Source organism: Pogoniulus pusillus, chromosome 10, assembly GCF_015220805.1.
Source record: "Pogoniulus pusillus isolate bPogPus1 chromosome 10, bPogPus1.pri, whole genome shotgun sequence".
NCBI classification, from domain to species: Eukaryota; Metazoa; Chordata; class Aves; order Piciformes; family Lybiidae; genus Pogoniulus; species Pogoniulus pusillus.
In genome coordinates, this window is record NC_087273.1 from 141939 (window position 1) to 155871 (window position 13933).

The window sequence follows — 13933 nt, forward strand, 5'->3', positions numbered from 1 at the left end:
AATCTTCATCTACTGAAAATGCCTAAATATTGTGTTCAAGACCCATGGTTAACTCTTTGGCCATCAGACTGTTGATGGATTGCTCTTGCAGATCTTTTTGGTAGCTTGAGGAATGTTCATTTTGGGTTAATTGAAATGTATTCGATAAAGATTACACCATGCTTACTTGTATTTACAACTATAGACACAGAGATGCTCAAGAAGGAGAAAACAGGACAAGTGTGTATGATATTCTGCTGCCCTCCAGCTATCTTTATCTGTGTCTGTTTTCTGAATTGGATGTAGTTCCTGTGCGTTCAATCTCCACATAATCATAAAATCATAGAACTATTGGTGTTGGAAGAGACCTGAGATCCTCAAGTGCAGCCACTTAGAGCTTGCAATCCCATGACTACTTCTAGGCTACTGCCACTAAACTGTATCTCCAAGCACCACATCCATGGGTCTTTTAAATACTTCCAGTTATGGTGGCTGCACTACTGCCCTCAGCAGCTTGTCCCAATTCCTGATAATCCTTTCAGGAAAGACATTTTTCCTCATATCCCACTTGAGCCTTCCCTGACACAACTTGAGGCCATTTCTTTTTGTCCTGTCACATGAGAAGACACCAACCTCTACCATGCTCCAGCATGCCTTTCAGGGAGTTGTAGAGGGCAGTGAGGTCTTGCCTCAGCATCCTCTTCTGAAGACTAAACAACTTCAATTCCCTCAGCTGCTTCTCACAAGACTTGTCTTCAAGGCCCTTAACCAGCTTTTTTTCTCTTCTTTGGTAAAGCTCCAGCATCTCCTTCTTGTAGTGAGGGGCCCAAAAGCAAACCCAGTACAGGAGGTTACCTGTGCTTTTGCAGTCTGTTTTTGATCCTCTTGAGCTCTTAGTCAGCACAACATCCTTTGGCCACAGGTTCCTTGCACTGATCTGCAAGGCACTGCATGAAGAACCAGCAGCATTCCTTCGTCTTAAGGCTGACTCCTACTAACTACCCTGGATAGGAAAGTCTTTTGGAAAAGTCTGTCTGGTAAATGAGCTGTTGAAGTATGAAATCCTGACAAGGACATTCAGAATGAGTAGGGAGGTAACAACAAGAGGAAGAGGACGATTGTGATGGTTTGGGTGTTACTTGCCCCTCCACTCTTACAAAATCACCCGGACTAGACTCAGGCAGCTGGAAGTTGAGGAATGACGCTTCATATTCACAGCTTAGCACAATGTACAAGTAGATATTTACAATATTTACAGCTATATACAGAAATATACAAGTTTAAAAATTCAGAAGGACAACAGCCCTCCCAGAAACCAGAGTCCCCAGGAGGCGCTCCCAGCCACCCTTTCACCCCTCTGCCTTATCCCATAGTATGCCTTAACATGCAAGGTGAGCTTGGGGGGTCGACAAGGGGGGTTAGAAAGCAGAAGTATTAGTTACACAGAAGGCAGCCCAGGGATACACACACGCTGACTCTCGTGCTCTGTCTCATCTGTGTTTAGTGTTCTTTTTTTGATACATCTCAGCAAGCCTATGAGTGAAGCAGACATCAGCGTTGTTTCCTTTTCACATCCCATCATCTAATTCTTCGCACTAAAATATTCCAGTTGGCTGCAAACTAGCAGAGTTGGTGCTGGAAAATTCAAGTTCAGTGCAAAATTACCTGATGCTTCTATGTGGTTAGAGACGTATTTAGAAAGGAAATAGGAGGATCAGATAGCACAGAAGACTTTGCAAACTGAGGTAACTATGTATGCCTAAGCAACTGAAATGGGAAGTAAAAGTAATGAAGACTATTTTGCTAGGCTTAGTCTGCTTGTTGGTTATGGTCTAATGCATGTTGTGGTCTTTGGCTAAAATGTTATTTCTTAGATAAAGGAAAATGAGTAATTTATATGAGTTTTATTAGAGCATTTGATACAGTCATGGGACTGATTATTAGCTAGAATTAACTAAATTATAAAACAAAAAACCTCAACCTAACTGAAATGGAGCAACAGTAGGTCAGAGTATAAACCTTGAGGAAGATGATTAGTTTCTGAAAGGAGAAGTTTAAGACTACTGCTGTTTAATATTTCCATTTAAGGATCCTTATGTGCTCATTAAAAATGTGTTGATGAAACTTGATGATACAAAATTGGTGGTGGAAAGGTCTGGGCTGTAATTTTGCGTATGGTAGAGTTGTGCTGTAGCTGTAGGAAATAATGCTGTTCCATACAGCATTGTAATGCGGCTGTGGTTTGAAGCATTATATGAGGAGAGGCTATAGTGTCTTTTTATCTAGGATCCTTATGGAAGCATTTACAGATTCCATTAAGGAAGTAGGTGGAACAATAATGAGCTAGGCAATTTCCCTATCAGACATAGTATTTGAATAAAATGTGACTTCTTATTTGCCTCCTTGTAATGGTTGTTTTCCATTGTAGCTACTTGTGATCATGTTTAATGCTTCTGGGCTCTTTGTTTTCTTGCTTCATCTCTGAGCATAGTGTGACCAAAAGCATTAATAGTAGAAGATGTCTCTTGGTTACTAAACATTTATAGCCCTAGGAAGTGATGGTCAGTTAAGTACATCTTAGAACAGGTATGAAATTATTGACTTTGTTCGCCTTTCCATGCAGTCCTTCCTTAGCAAAGTGCCAAAGTGTGTTTTGCAGTTATTTACTTGCATTAGTGGTTGAGTTTGAGGCTTTCAACGTGTTTTTCCCCTGATCCCTTTGGGAGCTGGATAACTTAAGATGTTGATATAATAATGCAATATGCATACTGAGTGTAATCGTTTGAGAGAGAACATACACTGTGGGGAAATGCTGAATGGATCATGAAAGATGATGACCATTAGTCTTTACTTTTGACTATTAAAATTAGCTTTAGGGTGTGCTCAGCTGTGATTTATGAAATTGTTTAGACTAACACTGCCTTTGATGTCTGATGTAGAGAAAAATCCTGAAAAGTATCATGACAAATGCACTTTCCTTTCACTTTTGGCAACCTCCATCTTCGCTGATTAAACTTTCAAGTACTTCAGCGAGCTCTCTTTAAAGAGCAGAGCAACAGATGGACAGTGTCATAAATGGGAAAAATTACTTTGCATTTCTTGAGTTTCACACATGTAAGCTAACAGGGAACAGTTTTCAGTTTTCATCTGTGAGCTAAATATTTAGAACTTGCTATTGCATTTTACAAAGCTCTTATGAGGATTAGTTGCATGTGTGATTTTGTTTAGAATACTAGCAACTAGAAGATGTTCTTCAAAAACATAACCAGCTGTTTCTTGCAGTTATGGCCATAAGAAAGCAATAGAGGGGAATTGGGGAAAGAATGGTGGTGGAGGGAGTAATGTTAGTAATGTACGTGGCCAATAAGGACTAATGATGCTACTTGATGTAGCTTCCTGAAAACCTACAAAATCCAAACCAACATGTCTGTGATAGAATCAGTCAGTCAGGGTTGGAAGGGACCACAAGGATCGTCTAGTTCCAACTAATATGTGAGTGTAATTTGTCTGATGCTTAGAATGTTTCTTTCTTATAAATGCATATCAAGTAGTTATGTAAAACACAATTAAATACATTGCAAATTTTAGTTATTCTAAATTCTGACTGCTTGAAGATTACAACTTATTGTTGCAGCTGGAGAAAGATGATAAACAGTCATCTGTTAGGCCTGGAATATGTCAAGTCTTGAACGATCAGAGTTCTAATCACTCCTCTGCATTGGAAATCTGGAAATGTTTTGGGGCTTTTTATTTGGATTTCAGTTGGAAAGAAACAACATTGTTCTCCTCGCTTTTTCCTACGTCTGATCAAACCTATGTGGCACCGACTGAGAAGTGATTGTGCAACGTGCAGCACCAAAAAACATACTCTAGCACTGGGTATTACAAACTGACATTCGGAAATCTGAGATTTGTTTCAGAGGTATTTGCGGATTTGCACCTCTTTGGCATGTTTTGCAGCTGATAAGAGATTTTTCAAAAGAACCATAGTGTAGGGTTACTGATGTGAATAATCACTAGGATTAATATTTTAAACCAAGAAACAAACAACCAAAGATGACGATGTGGAAAAGCACATGCAACCAAAATATCTATCTGCTACAGAATCAGGCTTTTGCTGTTAGTTTACAAGAACTGTAGACTTTAAGCCAAGAGTAGCTTTGGCTTGTTCTGTCCACATGTCTCTACATTTTCCCCAAAATACAAGGTTCATGCCTTTACTATCCTAATTTTTATCTCCGTCAACTTGTTCCTATTCGGTCTAGGATCACAGAGTCATTTAGTTGGAAAACACCTATAAGATCATCTAGTCCTATCACTGATTGTTTTAATACTTATACTGTTAATACTTTTAACACTTGTGTTTTTGTTAACCAACTACTTTTCTCCTCAGCTTTCAAAGAGGGGAAGGGAGTGCTAGTGACAGGTCATCTGGATTGGTGGTTTTCCACTGTCTCTCTCCAGGGGACCAGGCAACACCCACGTGTCTATCTGTGTTTAACAGATGTAGGCTTTTGCTGTAATTTGAGTTTCTGCTGGATGTACAAGGTGTGAAAGAATTGGTGTTAAATATGTGTTAAAGTCTTCAAAAACATGCTGTCAATGCTGGAAAAATTGGATCGTTAGCAGAATCTTTTCGGTGGAGATGGCTTTGTGATGCTGCGGTAGAGTTTATTGTCAGTGTATGTGTTAGTAGGCTTTAAACTGTAAGAGAAATTTGTGTCTGAAGAATGAGATTTACAATAATGTGAAACAGTTTGTTTCCAGTATTATCAAGGTTCAATAAGGCAAAAGGTATACAGGAACCACAGTCAGTTCCTAATTATTAAATAAGATAGCAAAAGAAAATGATGCACTTGTTTGTGGGGTTCATGTGCTTTCTTCTCTGCTCCACAGGGTATGTTTTGCAGTAAATGATCCTGTCAACCTATCCTTGCATTTTAGGCCTCTTCTTAGTCCTTCAAGGACACCTTCTACTAGACCAGGTTGCTCAAGGCCTCTTCCAACCTGGCCTTGAACCCCTCCAAGGGTGAAGTGATGTAATTTACTAAAATTGAGAGGGGAAGAAAAAAGAAAAAAAGGTGAATGACTTCACAATTGAAAATGGTGGTGGTGTTTTCTCTGACTTTCATTCTCATACAAGTTGTTTTCTCTTGTGTGTGTGTGTGTGTGTTTGTTGTTCTTTTTTTCCCTAGGAGTGGCAGAACTCTATACAAAAGAATGCTGGCCTTGCCTTCATTGAGCTTGTCAACGAAGGAAGGTAAGTCACCATATTTAATAGCAGCTCTGCTTAGCCTGCAATAAGTTGTGTAGTTTGAAACTTGTTTTAAAGACTGTTTCTTGTTCTAGAATCATTTTGTTTAGAAAAGATCTTCACGATGACCAAACCCAACCATTCTCTAACTCTACCAAGGCTGGTGCTAAACCATGTCCCTCAGCACCACATCACCACCTCTTTCGCACACCTCCAGGGATGAGAGTTCAGAACACCTCCCTGGGCAGCCTGTTGCAGTATTCTTCTGCCTTTTGTGTCATTTTCTTCTCGTTTCACAAGCACCATTTCACATTCTTTAATACTTTGCTTCAGTTCAGGCACGCAGATGTAGGATTTTGTACAATCTGAATCCTCTTTGGTTTCATTAAATATGTCACTTATCGGTGTGTCATGAATTTTCTTGTGCTCTGGTTAGCGTTGAAAGTGTTATTTGTGTTCAGCTAATCTCTTGAGGAAGGGAATTGATATTTGGAGAACATTATGGATAGGAATTGTGAGATAAGCCTCTGTCTCAGAAATTAGATTCCCGTTTGCTGATTTATCTCCTGTCTACCTCATAAAATAGAAAGAGAGTCCCTTTCAGGGGATACAAAAATACTCTGTTAATATTACCATTTAGTTTAATGTTCTGTCTGTTCCTGTGTATGTATATTACTGAAACTTAGCGCAGGTGATGAAGCTGTGCTCTTTGGCTTGTAGGCACTATTCAGAGCTGTCGATATTTTATTCATTACGAATTGATTATTGAGGTAAACCAGGAGACAAACTTACTTTTTCTAAAGGATTTTTTAGCATATCTTAATGAGTTAGCTAACAATGTAATTTCTCCAAAGTTAAGTTCTGTAAGTGAGTAACATGAGCTAGCAAGAATCCCAATAGAAAATATTTTTTGCATGATCAGGACAGCTACTGAATTAAAACCAAAGTAATTTATGACATAAATTAAAATGCTAGGTAATTATCTTGTAATTGTAGGAACAGGGGAAATGGCTGTTTGAGTTTTTTTCTTTTAAAATACATATGCATTCTAAGGATACATAAAAATAATGACCATTGCAATGCCTACATTCCAGTTGAAGGTGAGGCTAAGACCATTCTGAGGCAGAAAACCTCATTTTGCTACTAGTCTTGGTCCCAAGGGCCAAAGTAGAGTAACAAGGGTGTTCAGTTTCAGTGTTAAGATCTTGCCTGTAGTTGTTTCTTATTATGTGAGGCTGACCTGTCTTGACCTTTGTTATAAAGTGCCTGCTATAAATTTGGCCCTTGGTTAATGTTTTATTAGCATAGATAACAGAGAGATCCCACACACATGTAAACCACAGTGTAAGGTTCATCTCCATAAGGTGATTGCTAGGAGCAAGTCGGTTGCTGAGGCTGAGTTGTAAGTGGCTGCTGCTGATACTTGGCTTGTCCTGGCCAATCTCTCAGAGCATTCTATCAGGAAGCACTTTGGAGTTGACTACTTTCTTTTAAAAACCTGCAGGACCCATCACAGATGGATGGAATCACTCCCCCACCTCCATACAAAACATGAATAACTTCTAGTCTGGCCTTAGCAGAGTGGTTGTCTCAGGGACAAATGGTCACTTGAAGATTGCAAAGTGTGGTTTTGGTTAGCAGAAAATATCTAAGGAGATGCTGCTTCATTTCGGTTCTGACTTGAAGCAGAGTTGTTTTAGTAAAAAGTGAGGACTTTCATAATGGGGAAGAGGGGAAGGGATTAATTTCTTAGGTACAGCTTCTTTTATCTCTCTCCGTTTTCCTCCATTGCTGTTGGTAACAGCCTTCAAAGTTATTGCTGAATTGGTCATTGTGGTGCTTTGTGGCTTTTCAGCATCTCTACAATGAAACTATTATCTCTCATGTGATATAAAACTATCTTTCAGAGCTACTCTTTCCCTCTCTTTATGCAGGTGGCATTATTTTTTTTGCGCATAAACTGTCACTTGCACTAAACCTCTTCAAGCCTGCATTTTATTGTATTTGCCATTGGTTTATGTGTTTTATGCATAGCATTATAATCCTAAAAACTCTAAAACCTGAAATCCTCTAATGGAAACCTAAAATGGAAAGTAGCTGAATGGTGCTGATTTAGACATTAACTGCAAAATTCTATAACAAAAATTGAGATTTTAACTTATTTATGCAAGTACTCCAGAAGAGAGAAGATAGTTGCACAAACTGATTTCAGCAAGGGTGAGATAATGTCTGTGGGGTGTTAGAATAAATAAAATAGAATTAACGACTGTAAGAAATGCCTAGCATTTGTGGAATCGTGTAGTTATCAGCCACATTGGTGAAGAAAGTCTTGGTGGTCACATAACCTTTGTAAAGCCGTGTTTTATTCTCAGTGTTTAATACTAGAGGGTTTTTTGACTAATGATAGCAGAGAATATTTCACTTTGAAGCATGTTCTGCAGTTCTTGTTTATCAGGCAAATAAGGCAACTGAAAAAAACTTTCTGGAAGAGAGTGGGATCTAGAAGAAGAGAACTAAATCTCCTGTTATACTTGCTTTCAAATCCACTTTTTGCTTTTATGTGAAAGGTATGAATGTACCTCTCTCTCTCACAGCAGCTGTAAGTTTTATGTTTAAGCTTGCTGTGTTTTGGCTAGAATTCCCTAGGCGGAAGTGTGTGCAGGAAGTTTGCCTCTGGGACTTGTAAGGTCTGCAGTGTGTGTGCTGCATTCAGAATGTGTTGGTGTCAGTTTCCTCGTGTTCACAAGTAACTAGTGTGTAACTTACAGAGTTGCTCCCAGCAACATTTATCAGTTCCACTGCATGTGTGTAGAATGAATTTGGTTGTGCCTAGTGAAATTCTCACTTTTGAACTGAAAAAAAAACCCAAACCCTAAACATGAGACTAGTTTGTACATTAAAATGTAGGGCAGTAAACCTCTCTGAAGCTGAAATACACAGCTGAAGTCTTTTGAAGGCCAGGTTACAAGCAGAGTAAAAAAATCCAACCATGCAGAAAAGCAGGAAAGTGCAGAATGTAAGTGAAAAGCTAAAGGAGCAGATACTGGAGAACAACCTCTGTGCACAAAAAGACTTGTCAGAATCAGTACCTTGCTACATTGGGCATTAATCTGTCTTTAATAAAAATGAGTAAGTGTTGTTCACCATTATTGCAACGTCTTGGAACACTACTAATGCTCTTTGAAACCTTGTTCAAAAGGTGTCTGTACCCAGTGCTTCTCTGTGCACTGAGCCATCTGTGCAGCAGAAGTGTGTATTGCCAAATGTTTTCCTTAGCCTGCTGAACTTCTGTCAGTTTAGATTTCAGTCTCTGTGCTTGCCTTTCACCTTTGGGTCCTCCCTTTAGGGAGAGTATGTTTTGGAGCCTCAGCCCAAGAGCTTATTGAGGAAGGAATTTGTTCAGCAAAAGCATCTCTTAGGTGTAGTTCACTGTCAGGGCCAGTCTTCTTTGTAAGGCATTTCAAGTCTGATTCCTTTTTTGTACTTACCTGAAACTAATAATGTTCCCTCCTTATGCAGGGGATGGTCAGGCTGTTATTCCTGAACTGAAAAAAAAAAAGAAAAAAGCTTTGTGTACTTCCTTGTGTGTACAAATGTCTCTCCTGTTAGACTTAATTTCATGTACTCAACTAGTTAGCAATCAAGTCCCTTCTCTGTGAAGGTTAAAACTGTCTCCTGTCACTTTCCTTCATTAGCACACTTCAGTGTGAAACATCTCTTATGGTAGACCTTGTTTTCTCTATCAGTCAGTGCACTAACAAACCTACTTGAGCTGGAGACTAGGCGTGACAGTTATTATCCCCATTGGGGTGATAATGGGTTTGGCATGGCAGGGGGTGAGGGATCAGTCTCCTAAGCATCCTGCAGCAATTATTCGTTCCAGTTTTCAGTTAGAGACTCTTGAAGATGCTTGATTTTAATTTTCTGAAGCATAGTTTTTGTGGTCATCCAAAGACTTAAGTGCTGTGTTCTGTACACACATTTTCATCCACCTGTAGATAAATAGCCAAACAACAGATGCTTGAAGAACTGACAGATTTCGTTTGCTCAATAGCGTCATTAAACTACCAAAACACAAGTATAATTTCCTCTTCTTTGCCTCTACCCTTTCAAATCCTTAGTCAAAACAAAGAACTCCAAATGTAAGAATTCACAAGTATGTGCAGGAGTAGCAGAACTAAGGAAGTGTCCTTTCAGAGCACTGCTGAGTCTTGTGCTGTCCCGTGTCCAGGTCAGCACAGGTTTGGGCTGCACTACTATTTTCCTGTTGAGGTTTTTGCTCTCCTGTTTTAAGAGGGTCGGTGTGCTCAAGCTTTGGTCTCACAGCCCGCACCTGGCTTTTGGTGATGGTGTAGTGTGTCTGTACGGCATGTGTTCCACGGAGCAACTGTAAAACCTCCCTGCAGCAGTAATTCCAACACTTGCCACACTGACCGGCCACATCCCATAAAACGCAGCCTGTGTCCCTGCAGGATGTGTCTCCTCTCAAAGTAGGACAATCTTTGCTAGACTTAAGAGGAATGCAAGCAGGAATGCTTACCCTTTGTTGGCTCTTTTGGGGTCCTCTGTTGTGGTAGGGCCTTGAACACACCTAATCTCTCCTTGTAGTACCATGTGAGAGATTTATGTCTAAAAAGCTGTTGTAGATGTCACCTGTATAGCCTTTCCCATGTTTTGGCTCGGATTAGTTACTCTTAGCCACTGACACTAACCCAGAATTTATCCATCTTACTTTGTCTGCTTGCACATATTTTTCTTATGCTTTCTCCTCCTTTTTTGCTGGTTCTAAGGGAAAACTTGAGTTTCTACTTGACCATCTAAGGATTCAGCAATCAGAAATCAAAGGAAGATTTCTTGCTTTGTGTCCCATCTTCTTTTCCAACATAAGAAAAAAAAACAGAATATCTCATGCATTTGTCTGAAGCTAGGTTCTCTCAGTGGTTTTGCACTTCATTCCTGACTCAGCAAAGTATGCAAGTATATATTTAACTTTAGCCCTGGGATCTATCCCCTTGCTTGTTTGTAAAAGGCTCTTCATCTTTTCAAAGTTAATCACATGGTTTAAAATACTTTAGTCCAGGAAGAAAGTACTTAGATAAAAGAGGAAAAGTCTGAAGACCTTTAGTTGTGAATTTGGCAATTTGCAGAAGGGAGGATAATTGATGAGTACTACTAATGCAAAGCTTATATCTTAGGAGAACAGCTTGCAGCTACCCGTAGGTGCTTATGCTGAACTTGGACAGTTCCTTAGTTGCTAGCTGTAAGAAGTTTTGGTTGCCAAAAAAAGACAAATTCATCTAGATTGCTTTGCAAATCCCCTGTCATTTTTTTCTAGCCCTGGGTAGAGTATGGGAGAAAAAATTAGCAAAGTGTGTGTGATTAGTGAACAAAGGTGGGGTTACAAAACTGACAACTGATCCATAGGAGACCAAGCTCTTTCTGATACTCAGAAGCCATTTGTTTTTACTAGGTACACTTCTAGTGTATTTGGAGAATGTTGTTCCTGCGTGAGGGAATGTAGTTGTTTGCTTTGTTTGGAACAAGTCCATCATCTCCTCAAACACAGAGTAAGTGCCAGTGTGCTAGGCTGCTCTCTGGTTACAGAGTAGTTGAAAAGGAAAATCTGTGATGTAAATCATTAAAACAATTATTACATAAGGTGCAACAGTATTTGATTAAAAGTGGGTATGGGTAACAGGGTTAGCAAGCACTGGAACAGGCTGCCCAGGGAGGCGGTGGAATCGCCATCCCTGGAGGCATTTAAAAGACATGTGAATGTGGTGCTGAGGGGACATGGGTTAGGGGTAGCGGCTTAGTAGTGGTGGGATTGTGAGCTCTAAGCAAGTGGTTGGACTTGATCTCAAATGTCTGCTCCAACCTCAACAGTTCTGGTTCTATGACAGCTAGCTTAACGTCCTTTCCAGAGAACAAAAGATACTGAGAAGCTCAATGAAAATGCCTGGATTCTGTCTAACGGAGTTAAACGGACCCGGTAACACAGGGTATTGTAATACAGCAGTATTTATGGTCTCTACAATTTTTTAGACAGCTTAGCAAAAGTTTACTTAAACGCTTATGTGGCAGATTTGAATGTGCTACTGGGGATCTTGGAGAGAGAAGGGAATCGAATATCTGGGGTCTGCCCAAACTGTGAAACTGGTTAAGCAAAGTCTCTGGTTGCTGGTTTATTAGTAGGGATTTGTTTGCAGTGGAACATTATTGAAAATTTAATTAGAGACAAAGATATGAGTGAGGTTTATTTCCCAGTGTATGAACAGTGCATTCTTAGGTATTTTCCCAAATGTTTTTCAAATCTGTAGAAAAAATTAAAGTTGCATTATTGCAGTGATGCTGGTTTTGCAAGTTTTTGACAGTGAAGGTTTGTCCTTAATGCAGGCAAGCTAACAGTTGATCAGCAGTACTCCCCTTCTAAGTGATTAAAAATAGAATAAATGAACAAAATTAAAATGTGGTTCTAAGTTAGTGGCTTCTGTACAAGTCTCTTCAAGCAGAAAGTGAAGTCCTGCTTCAAATAGCAAGTTGTGCATGTTTCTTTTTCAATACTCTATCCATGGAAAGGCAGTCATCCACTGACTTAACTGATTCGTGATCACATGGTCTTGTTTAGCTGTTGTGCTGCAGCTTTCTTACCATTTGAGGGAGGGAGTCAATGGATGAAGAGCTCAATGTGTTTTTCCACCTCTGGATTTCATAGAGTCATAGAATGGTTTGGGTTGGAAGGGACTGTAACGATGGACACTTCCTACCAGACCAGCTTGCACAGGGCCCCATCCAACCTTGCCCTAAACATTTCCAGGATTGGTGCCTTCACAGCTTCTTTGGACAACCAGTTCCAGTGCCACCTCACCCTTATGGGGAGGAATGTCCTCTTCGTGTCTCATCTAAATCCAGCTTCTTCCAGTTTAAAGCTATTTTCCCTTGTCCTGTCACTCCAAGCTTTTGCCAGAAAGTCCTTCTCCAGCTCTCCTGTAGCCCCTTTCAAATCCTGGAAGGTTGCTCTAATGTCTCCCTTAAGACTTCTCTTCTCCAGACTGAACAATCCCAGCTCTCTCACCATGTCCTCACAGCAGAGGTGCTCCAGCCCTCATCTTCATGGCCTCTTCTGCACTTGCTCCAAGAGTTCTATGTCCTTTTGCTGAGCCCTCCAGAGCTGGATGCTGGACTCTGTGTGAAGTCTTAGCAGAGTGGAGCAGAGAGGCAGAATCCCTTCCCTCCACCTTCTGCCCACACTGCTGCGGATGCAGCCAAGGACAAGGTTGGTTTCTGGGCTGCAAATGCAAGTTGCCAGCTCATGTTAAGCACCCCCAGTCTTTCTCCTCGTCCCTGCTTTCTGCCCATTCTTAGCCCAGCCTGAATTTGTGCTTGGGTTGCTGCTACCCACATGCGGGACCTTGCACCTGGCTCTGTTGAACTCCACGAGGCTGGCATTAGCATACCTCTTCTGCATGTCCAGATATCTCTGAGTGACATCCAGAGATATCCAGCGTATTGACTGCACCACACAGCAAACTTGCTAAGGGAGCCTCAATCCCACTGTCCATGGCAGATTTTGAAAGGCTCCAGAGAAGGAGACTCCATGATGTCTGTGGACAACCTGTTCCAGTGCTCTTGATGCCTTCAGACTGAAGATTATTTTTTCCTTGTGTTTATGCAAAACCTCCTGCATTCCAGTTTGTGTCTGTTGCCCCTTATCCTATCACTGGACACTGCTGAGAAGAGTCTGTTAAGTAAAGAAGTTCTAAAGGATAAAATTAATATTGTATACATCAGAAGACATCCTGCATGCCATCTCCGCAGGTTGTACAGAAAGGCTCTTGGTAGACTCTGAACTTGTTGAAATGTACTTTACCTTCTATGTGCATGGCAAGGAAGTGATGGAGCTGGTCCAGAGCAGGGCCATGAAAATGATCAAGGGACTGGAGCGCACCTCTGCTATGAGGACAGGCTGAGGGAGCTGGGGGTGTTCAGCCTGCAGAAGAGAAGGCCCTGGGGAGACCTAATAGCAACCTTCCAGTACCCTGAAGGGAACCTGCAAGAAGGCTGCAGAGAGACTCTTTCCAAAGGCCTGTAGTGGTAGTATGAGGGGCAATGGTTTGAAATAAGAGAAGAGGAGATATGGGTTTGATCTCAGGAACAAGTTCTTTACAATGAAGGTGGTGGAGAACTGGAGGTGGTTGAGGCCCCATCCCTGGAGATATTCAAGGTGAGGCTTGACAGGGGTCTGTGCAACTTGGTCTAGTTGAGGATGTCCCTGCTGACTGCAGAGGGGATTGAACTGGATGACCTTTGATGGTCCCTTCCAACCTGATTCTCTGATTCTGTGATTTGATGTTCTGCTACTGGTTTCTACATTGGCAACTGGAAACCTTAAAAAAAACCAAACCCAAAACACCCCAAAACCAAACCAAGCACACAAACCCAAAACAACCCTAAAGCTTTCATAACAGGTATTTTGAGAAGCTAACTAGTAGAGCATGCAGTGGATCTATCTGGTGTGTCTTTTTTTCCCTCAGAAATGTGCACCTTCCACGACAGCGAAGCTCCTGTATAGCTAGTTTTAACTTTATGAATCCCAACGTAGCTAATTAAAAAGAAAATGTTTTGAGTAACAGTATGGGAACTCACAGAGTAATTGGATTGTAATTCAATCTGTCAGCTCTGCTGCCATTCTTAAACTCA

General features: G+C 40.8%; 1 protein-coding gene across 1 annotated transcript in view; it reads left to right on the forward strand.

Annotated features, from left to right (window-relative positions):
* Positions 1–13933, forward strand: part of LRBA (LPS responsive beige-like anchor protein) — a 370336-nt gene that overhangs the window by 116247 nt on the left and 240156 nt on the right. The window contains 1 exon segment of the mRNA XM_064149442.1: positions 5175–5239. Coding sequence (XP_064005512.1) covers positions 5175–5239 — 65 coding nt within the window.